This window comes from Acanthisitta chloris, unplaced genomic scaffold (assembly GCF_000695815.1).
Source record: "Acanthisitta chloris isolate BGI_N310 unplaced genomic scaffold, ASM69581v1 scaffold31756, whole genome shotgun sequence".
Lineage (NCBI taxonomy): Eukaryota > Metazoa > Chordata > Aves > Passeriformes > Acanthisittidae > Acanthisitta > Acanthisitta chloris.
The window spans coordinates 2,876-13,924 of record NW_008677137.1 but is presented as its reverse complement, the minus strand read 5'-3'; the positions used below and the strand labels follow the sequence as shown (position 1 = coordinate 13,924).

The 11,049-nt window shown below is 50.3% G+C and overlaps 1 protein-coding gene across 1 annotated transcript in view; it reads left to right on the top strand.

The window, feature by feature from the left end:
- Nucleotides 1-2,441: 2,441 nt before the first annotated feature.
- Nucleotides 2,442-11,049, top strand: part of LOC103803810 (neutrophil cytosol factor 2-like) — a gene marked incomplete at both ends in the record, with an annotated part of 10,386 nt that continues 1,778 nt past the window's right edge. Inside the window, 7 exons of the mRNA XM_009076387.1 lie at nucleotides 2,442-2,524; nucleotides 4,149-4,257; nucleotides 6,566-6,700; nucleotides 8,406-8,513; nucleotides 9,208-9,267; nucleotides 9,820-9,857; nucleotides 10,539-10,680. Coding sequence (XP_009074635.1) covers nucleotides 2,442-2,524; nucleotides 4,149-4,257; nucleotides 6,566-6,700; nucleotides 8,406-8,513; nucleotides 9,208-9,267; nucleotides 9,820-9,857; nucleotides 10,539-10,680 — 675 coding nt within the window. The remainder of the gene's footprint in view (nucleotides 2,525-4,148; nucleotides 4,258-6,565; nucleotides 6,701-8,405; nucleotides 8,514-9,207; nucleotides 9,268-9,819; nucleotides 9,858-10,538; nucleotides 10,681-11,049) is intronic.

The window sequence follows — 11,049 nt, the reverse complement described above, 5'->3', positions numbered from 1 at the left end:
AGGGGTGGCAGGGGCACAGGCTGGGGGATGGGGGGACATGGGAGGGAGAATGAGGGGACACAAGTCAGAGGCACACGGGATGGGGGATGGGAGGACATGGGCCAGGGGGTGGTGGAGACACAGGACCCGTGTGCCCCCTGGAGTCTCTGAACCCTCCTGGTGTCCCTCTGTCCCCTTGGAGTTCCTGTCCCCTCCTGGAGTCTGTGTGCCTACCAGGGTTGGGAGGACACAGGACAGGGGGAGCAGCTGACTGGCATCACTGGGCTGGGAAAGCACAGAGGAGTACAGGAGGTCACAGGGATGGGCAGCACAGCTTCCACATGTCCACCTTTGAGGGAATGATGCTGACACTTCCAGAGTTTCCTGCCCTGCACACCCAGCTCTTAGCAGCAGTGTGAGTGGAGATGGTGAAGGTGAATGGCTTAGGAAAAGCCTTTGCAGAGTGAGTCATAGAAAAGTTAGAAAAGTGTGTGGATGTGGCACTTGGGGACATGGCTTAGTGGTGAATATAGTAGGTGCTGGTTAATGGTTGGACTCAGTCTTTGAGGTCTTTTCCAACCTTGATAGGTCTATGATTCCATGGTTCTATAAATACTGTGAAAACCCAGATACGTAGGAAGCTTCAAGGGGATGCAGAATCATTTTGAAACAACCAAAGGGATAATAGGAACAGAGAGACCTTGAATTAGATACTAGAAACCTCATTCAGCAATGTACCTCAAGTTTTACTCAAGCTATATCAGCTGAAATCATGTCCTTTAGGTGAATTTAGCTCATTATGAAGCAAACCCACCCTCCTAAAGCTTAGCCTGCCCTCCTTCAAGTGAAGACCAGGACCCACTGGACATGCACAGGGAATTTAAAATGCATTGTAGCTTTAAACTGAAGCAGGCAAAAGCTTGTCCAATAGCTGTTCCATGGGTTTAGAAATGCAAGAGGTGTGTTTTGAAGGGATAAATAAGCTGCTTGGCAGAATGAAGCTGCTGTGCTGGAAAACCTCAGCCTTTGGGAAGGGAGAGCAGCTGCCCTGAGGAAGAGCCTTTTTATGACAGCACCTGGCATGTCTGCACATCCATCTGTGTATCTGTCTGTCAGGGCCCAGTGAGGAGGTGCTGATAAGCCTCTCCTTAAACAGCATAAAGAGCTGAGGCTGTGCTGGAGGGGCTGGGGCAGAGCCATGGAGCCCTGGGCAGGGCAGGTGCTGTTGGGAACACAATGAGCACCTCACAGTGGTACCCAAGAGGGATTTTTCTCAGCCCAAATCAATGGGTGGTGACCAGGAAGAAGTCCAGCTCTACTTCCTTGTAGATCAAGGGTTGGTTGTTGTTTGGGTTGCAGCACAGGGAAGCAGTGTGCCAGCAAGGTGTGCTGGGGAGGCACAGTCCCTCCCTGACCTCCTGCAACATATCTTCACCAGACAGTGTCCCTGCCCAGGCTGTGTCAGGGAAGTCTGGCTTTCAGGAGTCTTTATCTCCCTGCAGTGGTAAGTGAGGAGGACACACCTCTCTGCTGTCTCAGACCCACATCAGACAGCTTTCTCAGCACAGTGTTACCTGGAGCCAGCTCTGACAGGCTTTACCTGTATTGGGCTGTGACACTGAACCACAAATACTGACCTGGGGGGCATTGTGTGAAGCCTTGTAGCTCCCTCCCTTGCATCCTCACCATAGGCTGCTTCAGACAGCCTTCTCCAGCCTGGCCAGTCCCACTGCTCCCACTGTTCCAGCAAACTCTGCTGCAGGCTCCAGTTTTCCCATTACGAGGTCCCAGGTGGTCAATGTAGCTCATCTACATCCAGTCCAGTGTAGCAAGGAGAGATGAAAACCTGAGACTCAGCTCATACAGAGCCAAGACCTGAAAGATGGCTCAAAGCTGTGTCCTGCCACTCAGCCCAGACAAGCCCAGGAATGACCTCTGTGCCCAGTTCAAGGGCAACTGGGCCATGGCTGGATGGGTGCAGGTACCCAAGCACTGACAGGAGAGATCCTAACTGATCCTTGGCCACAAAGGTGATCAGAGCACTGGAGCACCTTCCCTATGAGGACAGGCTGAGAGAGTTGGGGCTGTTCAGCCTGGAGAAGAGAAGGTTGTGTGGAGACCTCAGAGCAACCTGCCAGGAGCTGAAGGGGCTCCAGGGAAGCTGCAGAGGGACTCTTGGTTAGGAGCTGCAGGGACAGGATTGAAGGAGGGAAAGTCTAGGTTGGATGTGAGGAAAACGTTTTTAACTCTAAGGGTGGTGAGACACTGTCCCAGGTTGCCCAAGGAGGCTGTGGCTGCCCCAACCCTGGCAGTGTTCATTCCAGGTTGGCTAAAGCCTTGAGCAACCTGCTCTGGTGGGAGGTGTCCCTGCCCAGGGCAGGGGATTGGGGCTGGATGAGCTCTGAGGTCCATTCCAACTTCTTAACATACTGTGATATATGTACCTGTGTTTTTCTCCTTAGGCCTTTGACAAAACCATGGCAAAGGACAACTCCCTGGCTGTGGGCTACTTCCAGAGAGGGTTTGTCCACCTGCAGCTGGAAATGTGAGTGAGCTGCACAGTCACTGCAGCCTTTGGTTCTATCCTCTCAGTCAAACTTTGTTCCTAAACCTAAATGATTCTCTGATTCTAAAACTCACTTCTTCTACCAATCTTAAGTAGGTTATAGGGTCCAGTTTGGCATTGTGACCCATGTCACAGGGCAGCAAGCTGCACAACTCCAGACCTCAGAGGTGCTAACACATGACACTGCTGTCCCACACACACACAGAGTCCTGGCTGCAGAGCTGCAGGATGTTATGTTGCCATTCAGATTTCCTTTGGGAATGAAAGGAATGTAATTGGGCTGTTTGGTGTGTCTTGACATGGCACGTATGAGTGTTGCCTTCCTAAAGATGCAGTGTGCCCACAGTGTCTGCCTGTCACTCTCTGCTGACAGCACATTTTGGGGCTGATCTCAATGCAACTAATTCATATTGAGATTGCTCCAGTAGTGTTATGGGTTTCATTGCTCATCATTTCCACAGTTAAATCCCAGTGACATCCTGCTCAGGGAGGTGGGTGGAGGATATTGCAGATCCTGTCTTACCTTGGAGGTTCAGTTATTCTCTTTCCTGTTATTTTCCTCCTATTTCCCAGACCTTAATTTCCACAAAATGCCTGTCTCTGGGAGGGAGTTAAAGTGAGCAGCTCAGCACTCTCAGTTGGCCTCTCAAGCAGCTACATGCTCTGTGCCTCTGCCCATGGAGTCCCAGTCAGGGCTGGTGGAGCTGCTCCACAGCCTACAGAGCAGATCAAGCCTGCCCCAAGCAAACACTGCCGGGGCAGCACAGCTGGCACAGCTGGCAGACCTGTCCCCTGCCCCAAGAGCTGAGGGCCACCAGCACCCCATGGCTCCTCCTCTCATCACATGCTGCTCCCACCCACACCCATCTGACACCTTCTCTTGGCCATGGGCTCTTGGTCCTGCTGCACAGCCCTTCCTGGGCCCTTCCTTTCCCCAGCTGCAGCCTCAGTGGGAGCCTGTTTGGATTTCAGCTGGTGTAAATCCAGACTAATTCCCTCTTTATCCATAGAGCTTCTCTGCATCTGTGCTGGTGTTGCTCTGGCCACGTGTGTGCCCTCGCTGCTCACCATCAGGAGGATCCCCAGCCTTCTCTCCTCCCCTGAGACACACTCGGACAGCACTGCCAGTGGCAGCCTGGGCAAGGAGCTCACAGCTGCTTCATCTTTGCTCTTTACATTTTCTTCTTCTTGTAACTGTGACTGTTCCAGGGATTCAAACCTCCTGTTCATCCCAATCAGTAAAACAGTACAGATAACCCCAGAGGAGAGGCACACCAGGTGCTTTTTGTGCTAACTACCAACAAGTTAGTTAGCATAAAAACAAGGAGAGGACAGGGAGTTATCAGTGGTCATAAGATGACACATCTTGGCATCTTGTGCTGGAGGATAGGGTATAGGGGTTAGAGCAGTGACAGGTTAACAGCTGTGACAAGCTTGATGATCTTAGAGATCTCCTCCAGCCTTGATGATTCTATGATCTCTGGTGCAGCTCTCCTCACCCAGGCTACAGAGCAGAATATACGTTATTTTCTAGCGTGACTTTTGAACATCTTAGTCTTCAGCTTTTTTAGGCTCAGTTTCTCCTGTCCCCTCTGCATTGCAGGTACGAAGAAGCTGTCTCTGACTATCACATGGCCTTCAGTCACCTCAGACAAAATCCCTTCATTGATTACAAGCAGCTGGGGCTGAGGCACATCCTCTATGCATGGGAGGTAAGAGTCAGCCTGTCTCAGCAGTCCTGTCCTGCTCTTGGGGGAATCAGCAGTAGGTATTAGTGACCCAGAGCTTTCTAAGACAGTGCATTAGAACAGTACAGAATTCCTGCTTGCATCTTTTTTTTTAAAAAGTAACTTAATCATAGAAGTCATAAAATGTAATCTCTGGAGAATTTACCAAATTACACAGTTTGAGAAGTAAAATTGTTCAGAGCAGGTACACAGGAATTTGTATATTGAGGGGTTTTAGCTTCTTTATACATAGACAAATTGGCTGCCCCATCCCTGGAAGTGTTTCAGGCCAGGTTGGATGGGACTTGGAGCAACCTGGGCCGGTGGAAGGTGTCCCTGCCCATGGATGAGCTCTAAGATCCCTCCCAGCCCAAACCAGTCTGGGATTCAATGTCATATTTACATATATGTCTAAGTTTTGTGAACTCCTCAGCTCTAAGAGCTGAAATAGGTTGAAACACAGACAGATGGGAACCAAACTGGTCCATAACGCAGGCTCTAAGCAGCTCAGGTGCATGAAAGCTTCTCTTTCCAACTGATCTTACCATCCCCTCTGTGCCTGAGCTTCCCTCCTGGGCTGCAGGGTTTGCTCCTGTAACACTTCACCCTGCAGCTCCTACTGTCACACAAAGCCAACGTGACACATCCTAGTCCAGAAAGCTCTGAATTGATTGTAAACTTTTGTACTATTTGGAATGCAAAAGACTCCTAGAAACTGTACTTTCTTGTGTCCAGATTGAAAAGCAGATACAGGACAGACTGGTTAACTCCTTACTCCCTCCAGAGTGAGGACTCATTGTGTAACTCCAGTCAAGCATTTCAGGGCAGTTTTTCTGGCAGCAAGCAGCTATCCTTGGCATCTGTGGTATTACCCAGCTCTCCCTAGGTTTAACAGCTTCAGTGCCAGAGCACTGCCTGCTCTGAGCGCACAGTGAATGAGGGAAGGGGCAGGAGTCCCCTGAGCTCATCCTGGGGAGGCTACTGCCCTTCCTGAGGTGAACACACCACTCTAGGCATCACCAGGACTTGTGCTGGCCCTCCAGGCTCAGGATCAACATCCTGATTCGACTGTATCTCACTCTTCCCTCTACCTGCAGCTCATTTTGTAAAGACACAAACAGAACCCTCCAGCAGAGCTGTGCCATCAGCCTTTCCCTGTGCAAGGCCTCTCATATGCTGCAGCTGATCTTCTCTAGGAGCTGGGAACAAAACTGGTCCATAATGCAGACTCTAAGCAGCTCAGGTGCCTGAAAGCCTGTTTCCAACTGATCTTACCATCCCCTCTGTGCCTGAGCTTGGACTGCAGTGTTTGCTTCTCTAATGCTTCACCCTGCAGCTCTTACTGTTACAGAGTCAACCTGCCACATTCTGGGCAAGAACCACAGGCATGGTTTGAAAATCCATAGATATTTGCCCCTTGCAAGGCTGTAACACTTCTGACTGAAGGAGAACAGCCTTCCCTCTCCAAGAGGGAGCAGCTCTGCAGTGCCTGTACACATTCAGGATTGCCATTTCCCACCCACCAGAGTCTTCTGCTGTCATCATGAAGGAGTGAAGGAGAAGCACCCTCTGAGCTGCAGGCCTGCCCCAGGCAGGGCTGGCAGCCAGACACACACAGCAATTCACAAGCTGATAACCTATCAGAGAAGATAAGGAATTGTCTGACAGCTCAGCCCTTCAGCCACAGTTCTGCCCCAGCCCAGCAGCTTCCCCGTGGACAGGAGATGTCCCACTCTGAACTCAGCACATCTGCAGCACTCCCACACTCTGCACTTCCCCCCAGAACAGGCTGACATGCTGCTGAAGGGGAACAAGCTGCAGTTGACAATGTGCAGATTCACAGCCCACTACAATGCAAAACAGTCTCAGTGAAGTTATTTTGCAGTGACAGGGAGTCACAGCTACAAAAAATATCACTTAGCTGCATGCAGAAAAAAACTCAAGAATATCTTCCTGCCCTTTCAGCTGCAGGAAGGATCAGATTGAAGCTGTGTGGTACCAGAGTCTTCACCTGGGGTTCCCCATGGCTTTCCTTGCCTTGAGCAGCCCCAGCAGCTCAGCACACCCAGGAGCTAGCCTGAAGGGGCAGCTTTTGTCTCTTTCCACTTTGATGATGAAGTTCTTTCATCTGTGCTGCTCAGAGTGCCTTTCCTGTGCCCATGGGGAGTACATTGGTGCTGTTGCTGTAGTTTTGTATCAGGGCTTGGTCCCTGTTCCTTGGCTGAGTTCCCTAGGTGGTGTTGGGTGTCTCTTGGTCCCAACCCTCTGACTTCTTGCCCCGTGGCCACTCCAGGTGCTGTACAGCACTGCAGCAGTGCAGTGCCACCTGCAGCAGTGGCGGGAGGCCAGAGTAACCCTCGAGAAGGCTGTGGTGTGGAGACCTGAGAGAAGAACAGCAATCCTGGAGCTGGCTCTGGAGCGGGTGAAGGTAAGCACACCTCTGTGAGCCCCTGGCTATGTGCTATGGGCTGCAGGTAAGAAATGTGAGAGAAGAGTGTGCAAATCCTTGTATGTTTGGGTGTTCTTGTCCACCCACCTGCTTGCTCACCTGCTCACAGTGTCTAAGCCTGATGACATGACACTGCCAAACTAGTGCTTCAGCTAGTGGAGGAGCTCCATCACCCCCAGGTGCTTCATTGCCCAGAAACACCACAGTGGAGAACTTAGAATAATCTCTGAGGCTGGGGAGGTTCCTTCCTGGTCCCTAATGCTCAGTTCAATTCATACTTGTACTGTAAAATCAGTTGCCTTCTGCAGTGTTTTCATATTATCATAATATGTTAAGGGGTCGGAATGGACCTTAGAGATCATCTAGTGCCAGCCCACTGCCTTGGGCAGGGACACCTCCCACCAGAGCAGGTTGCTCAAGGCTTTAGCCAACCTGGCTGTGAACACTGCCAGGGTTGGGGCAGCCACAGCCTCCCTGGGCAACCTGGGACAGTGTCTCACCACACTCACAGCAAAAACTTCCTAATACCTAATCTGAATTTCCCTCTTTCAATATCTTCCCATTGCTCCTTGTCCTGTCCCTGCAGTTCCTAACCAAGAGTCCCTCTGCAGCTTCCCTGGAGCCCCTTCAGCTCCTGGCAGGTTGCTCTGAGGTCTCCACACAACCTTCTCTTCTCCACGCAGTTCTATTTGACTTCAAGTGTTTTCTCTGTTCAGCCACTGAGCAGCATGCTAATGGGAAATATAAATAATGCGCTGATGTAAAGCACAAATATGATGCTAGAAGGGCAATCAGATTAAACAAAAAGAGATTAACTCTTAGAAAGTTGGCAAATAAGGAAGTATGAAGGTAGCAAACTACTGAACCCTCCAGGAAGAGTAAAGCACAGATCTGCAAGTTGTTCCTGATGGTAAAGGAGTCTAACAGGAAACTATTTCTTAGAAGCAGCCCTAGAAACACTTTCACACCCTACTTAAGCTCTAAATGTGGTTGGCATTAATATGTGAGCTGCCACCAATTGTTCCCAAGGCCAAAGGGACTCAGAAAAATCATGAAGACTCCCCAAATCTGCATGTGCAGGGGTTCTGTGCTTAAACAGAATGGCAATCCCAGGCACACCTACAGCCTGGGGATAAAGGGACAGAGGCAAATTGATCTTAGATCTCAGGAAGAGGTTTTTGCTGTGAGGGTGGTGAGACACTGTCCCAGGTTGCCCAGGGAGGCTGTGGCTGCCCCAACCCTGGCAGTGTTCACAGACAGGTTGGCTAAAGCCTTGAGCAACCTGCTCTGATGGGAGGTGTCCCTGCCCAGGGCAGGGGATTGGGGCTGAGTGATCTCTGAAGTCCATTCCAACCCCTTAACACCCTATGATATGACACTATGATAGAAAAACTGCTTAGAAGATTTATTTAATACACCTTCCTGCACTGCCTCCTTCCCACCCATCCCATACCCACAGAGTCAGTCCCTGACTCCACACTTGGCAGTGGCTGCTGAGCTCTCAGTTTGTACATACTTGTTAAATCTGAGTTAACCTTGTCAAGTTCACGGCCATAACTTTTGCCCCAGTGTCTTCCTAGAGCTGCTTTCCCACACCTAGGGAAGTTGTATTTGCTTTTCACTGCTCTGATGTTTCATTTCATATTAACTGAAGGCTTTTCCCTCACTGCTCTCCCCACCCCAGGACCAGCTGTTTCTGGAGCCCATGCATGTTCCTCTGAGAGAGCTTTTCAGACCACGAAAGAATGAAGTCGAACAGTTGGATTCCAAAGATTTCCTGGGTAAACCCAAGGTAACAGGCATGGAATCATTAAGATGAACAGCAGCAGATTAAAATCCCACCTCTGCCATCTCCAGAGAGCAGTGCTGGGGAGCAGTGCACTGACCACTGTGCAGGATGGTCAGTGCTTGCAGCCAGTCCAGGCACCTGGGGCACAGAAGCCAAAATTTGTTGGAATTTCTACCTCTTCTATCAAAAATGTACTTTGATGCTAAAAAACCTTCCCAATCTTCATCACTTTAAAGTCTGAAAGGGCTGAGCAGGTCCTTGGGGATGCCTGTGGTTGGCCTTTTGCTGATGGTACATGAAATGGAGCACGTTGTTCCAGCATGCTCCTGCTCTGTCCTGCATTCCCAGTGGGATGGGTGAGCACTTGGGGGACAAATACTTTGTCACATCCCTTACCACGAGCCAGCAGAGGATTTCTCTGATCTCCTCTGTGACCAGTGCAGGCAGGAGAAGTGCCACAGCCCAGAGAGCTCCAACATGAATAAAAGAAGGGGGAAGAATTTATTCACTCACTTTTAAAGAAACCTTGGAAAGACTTAAAAAACAGGGAATCTGCCTTTTCCACTATATACACAGTTCTACATTGTACTTGACCATAGGATGTCAGAAGGAAATGGGTCTGAGTAGATAATCTTGCATGAAGTTTGGGAGTCTCTTCATCCAGCCTCGATTAACTCACTGCTTTGTCCTCCCACAGGTGATCTCATCCATCATTCCCAATGATGAGTACATTGGCTTTGAGCCTCTCAGGCTTCAGGTGAGCAGGACATAGCTGTGAAAGGAGGAATGGAGCTGTCACGGAGCTCCAGAGAGGGGCTCAGATCCTAACAGCATCAGGGGAAGAGTATGTTGTTGGGAAAACCAGTGCAACATCAGCCTGAATCCATGGGGATGCTCAGAGCCAGGCAGTGGGCTGGAAGTCTCCAACCCTTTGAAGATGCATTTTTGACTGTCTACCATGTCAAAACAGCAGTGGAGACTTTGCTGTGCTCAATGTGCCTTTGCCCAGCACTGCAGTAAATCTGTGAGCAGAAGCACATCTGCCTTGCACTGGGATAGGAGTTCCCTGAAACCAGGAGAGGGGGAAGAGATTTTGTTACTTGCTTCCTGATGAGGTAAGGAGGGAGGGGATGAAACAGAAGGTACATCCTGGTAAGGTGTGGAGCAGCAAATTTCTGTCTGGGTGGTGCGGAGTGACAAATGGGGTCGAAAGTAAAGACAAAATGCCAGAGTGTGGTATGCAGAGGGACAGAGATAAGGAGGCACTGGTGCTATGCTGTTATAAATAGATGTCTTGTTTCCCCCACAGAAACAAGGAATTTATGAACCCAGTGCTGATGCTCTGAGGTGAGTGTTGAGTCCCGCCTTGGTCTAACCCTTCTTGCACTTTTTCTGTCCAGAAAGTCATGTTTTGTTCTCTGGTGAAGACTCTGAGGGATCCACACCCACTTCCCAACAAGGGTGGAGTGAATGACAAACATGCCAAGGCTTGGTGCCCTCAAAGGACACTGCAGGGCCCTGAGATTTCATGCAAGAGTCTCAGGGCACTTTGCAGGGGTTGATTCAACAATCTGGAGAGACAGGCATGGATCGTGGGAGAGTAGGAGCAGAGAGAGGTTGTGGGACCTGCCCAGGTCTGTGACAGAGGATGCTCAGCTGTCCCAGGACAAGACTTCCAAATATTGACTCCCAGCCCTGCTGTGCTGAGCCAAAATCATGTTCAAACCTCATGAAAGTCATTTGTCTCGGTGCTATTGTACCAGCAGTACTTCAGGGCTGAGTTTAATAGTTGTTTTGAGCTGGAGGATGTTTATCAGCACAATGGAAATCCAGCTGCAGTTGGGAGATCAGTGTTTTCCAAACATGACTTCTTCACAGTTGGACCAAAGAGTAGCAGTGGAAGTAATGATTCCCCAACACCTGAAACTCATGGCACATGCCAGTTTGGATTGGTGCAGTGCTCTGGGTCACAGCCATCAGCACCAGCACTACCAGGGTAGTGAAGGTGCTCTCATGTTCTCTTTGCAGGGACAGTGAGTCAGGATACCACCGAGTTGTGGCCCAGTACTGCCCTGAGCATTCACAGGAGCTGGTGGTGAAAGCTGACAGTTTGGTCTTTGTGCTGACCAGAGGAGCTGATGGCTGGGCTACAGTCATCCACGATGGACAGGTAAGGAAAACAGGGAAACAGAGGAAATTAGTCCCCTCCAGCAGAGACTACAGCCCTCTCTGAGCAGGAACCAGCTGCAGCCCTCTGAGCACAGCCCTTGGGGCCTACCTGTAGCCCTGCAGAGTTCAGGAGGTCATTTCCACACACCACAGACCTCCTAACACTTGGCTCCCACCAGCCAATTCACCTCTGTAGTTCCATATAGGCATCTTTGAGGCTCTTATGCTCTCCACCATAGAGGATCCTAAACAGATAGGACAGGCTGAGAGAGTTGGGGCTGTTCAGCCTGGAGAAGAGAAGGTTGTGTGGAGACCTCAGAGCAACCTGCCAGGAGCTGAAGGGGCTCCAGGGAAGCTGCAGAGGGACTCT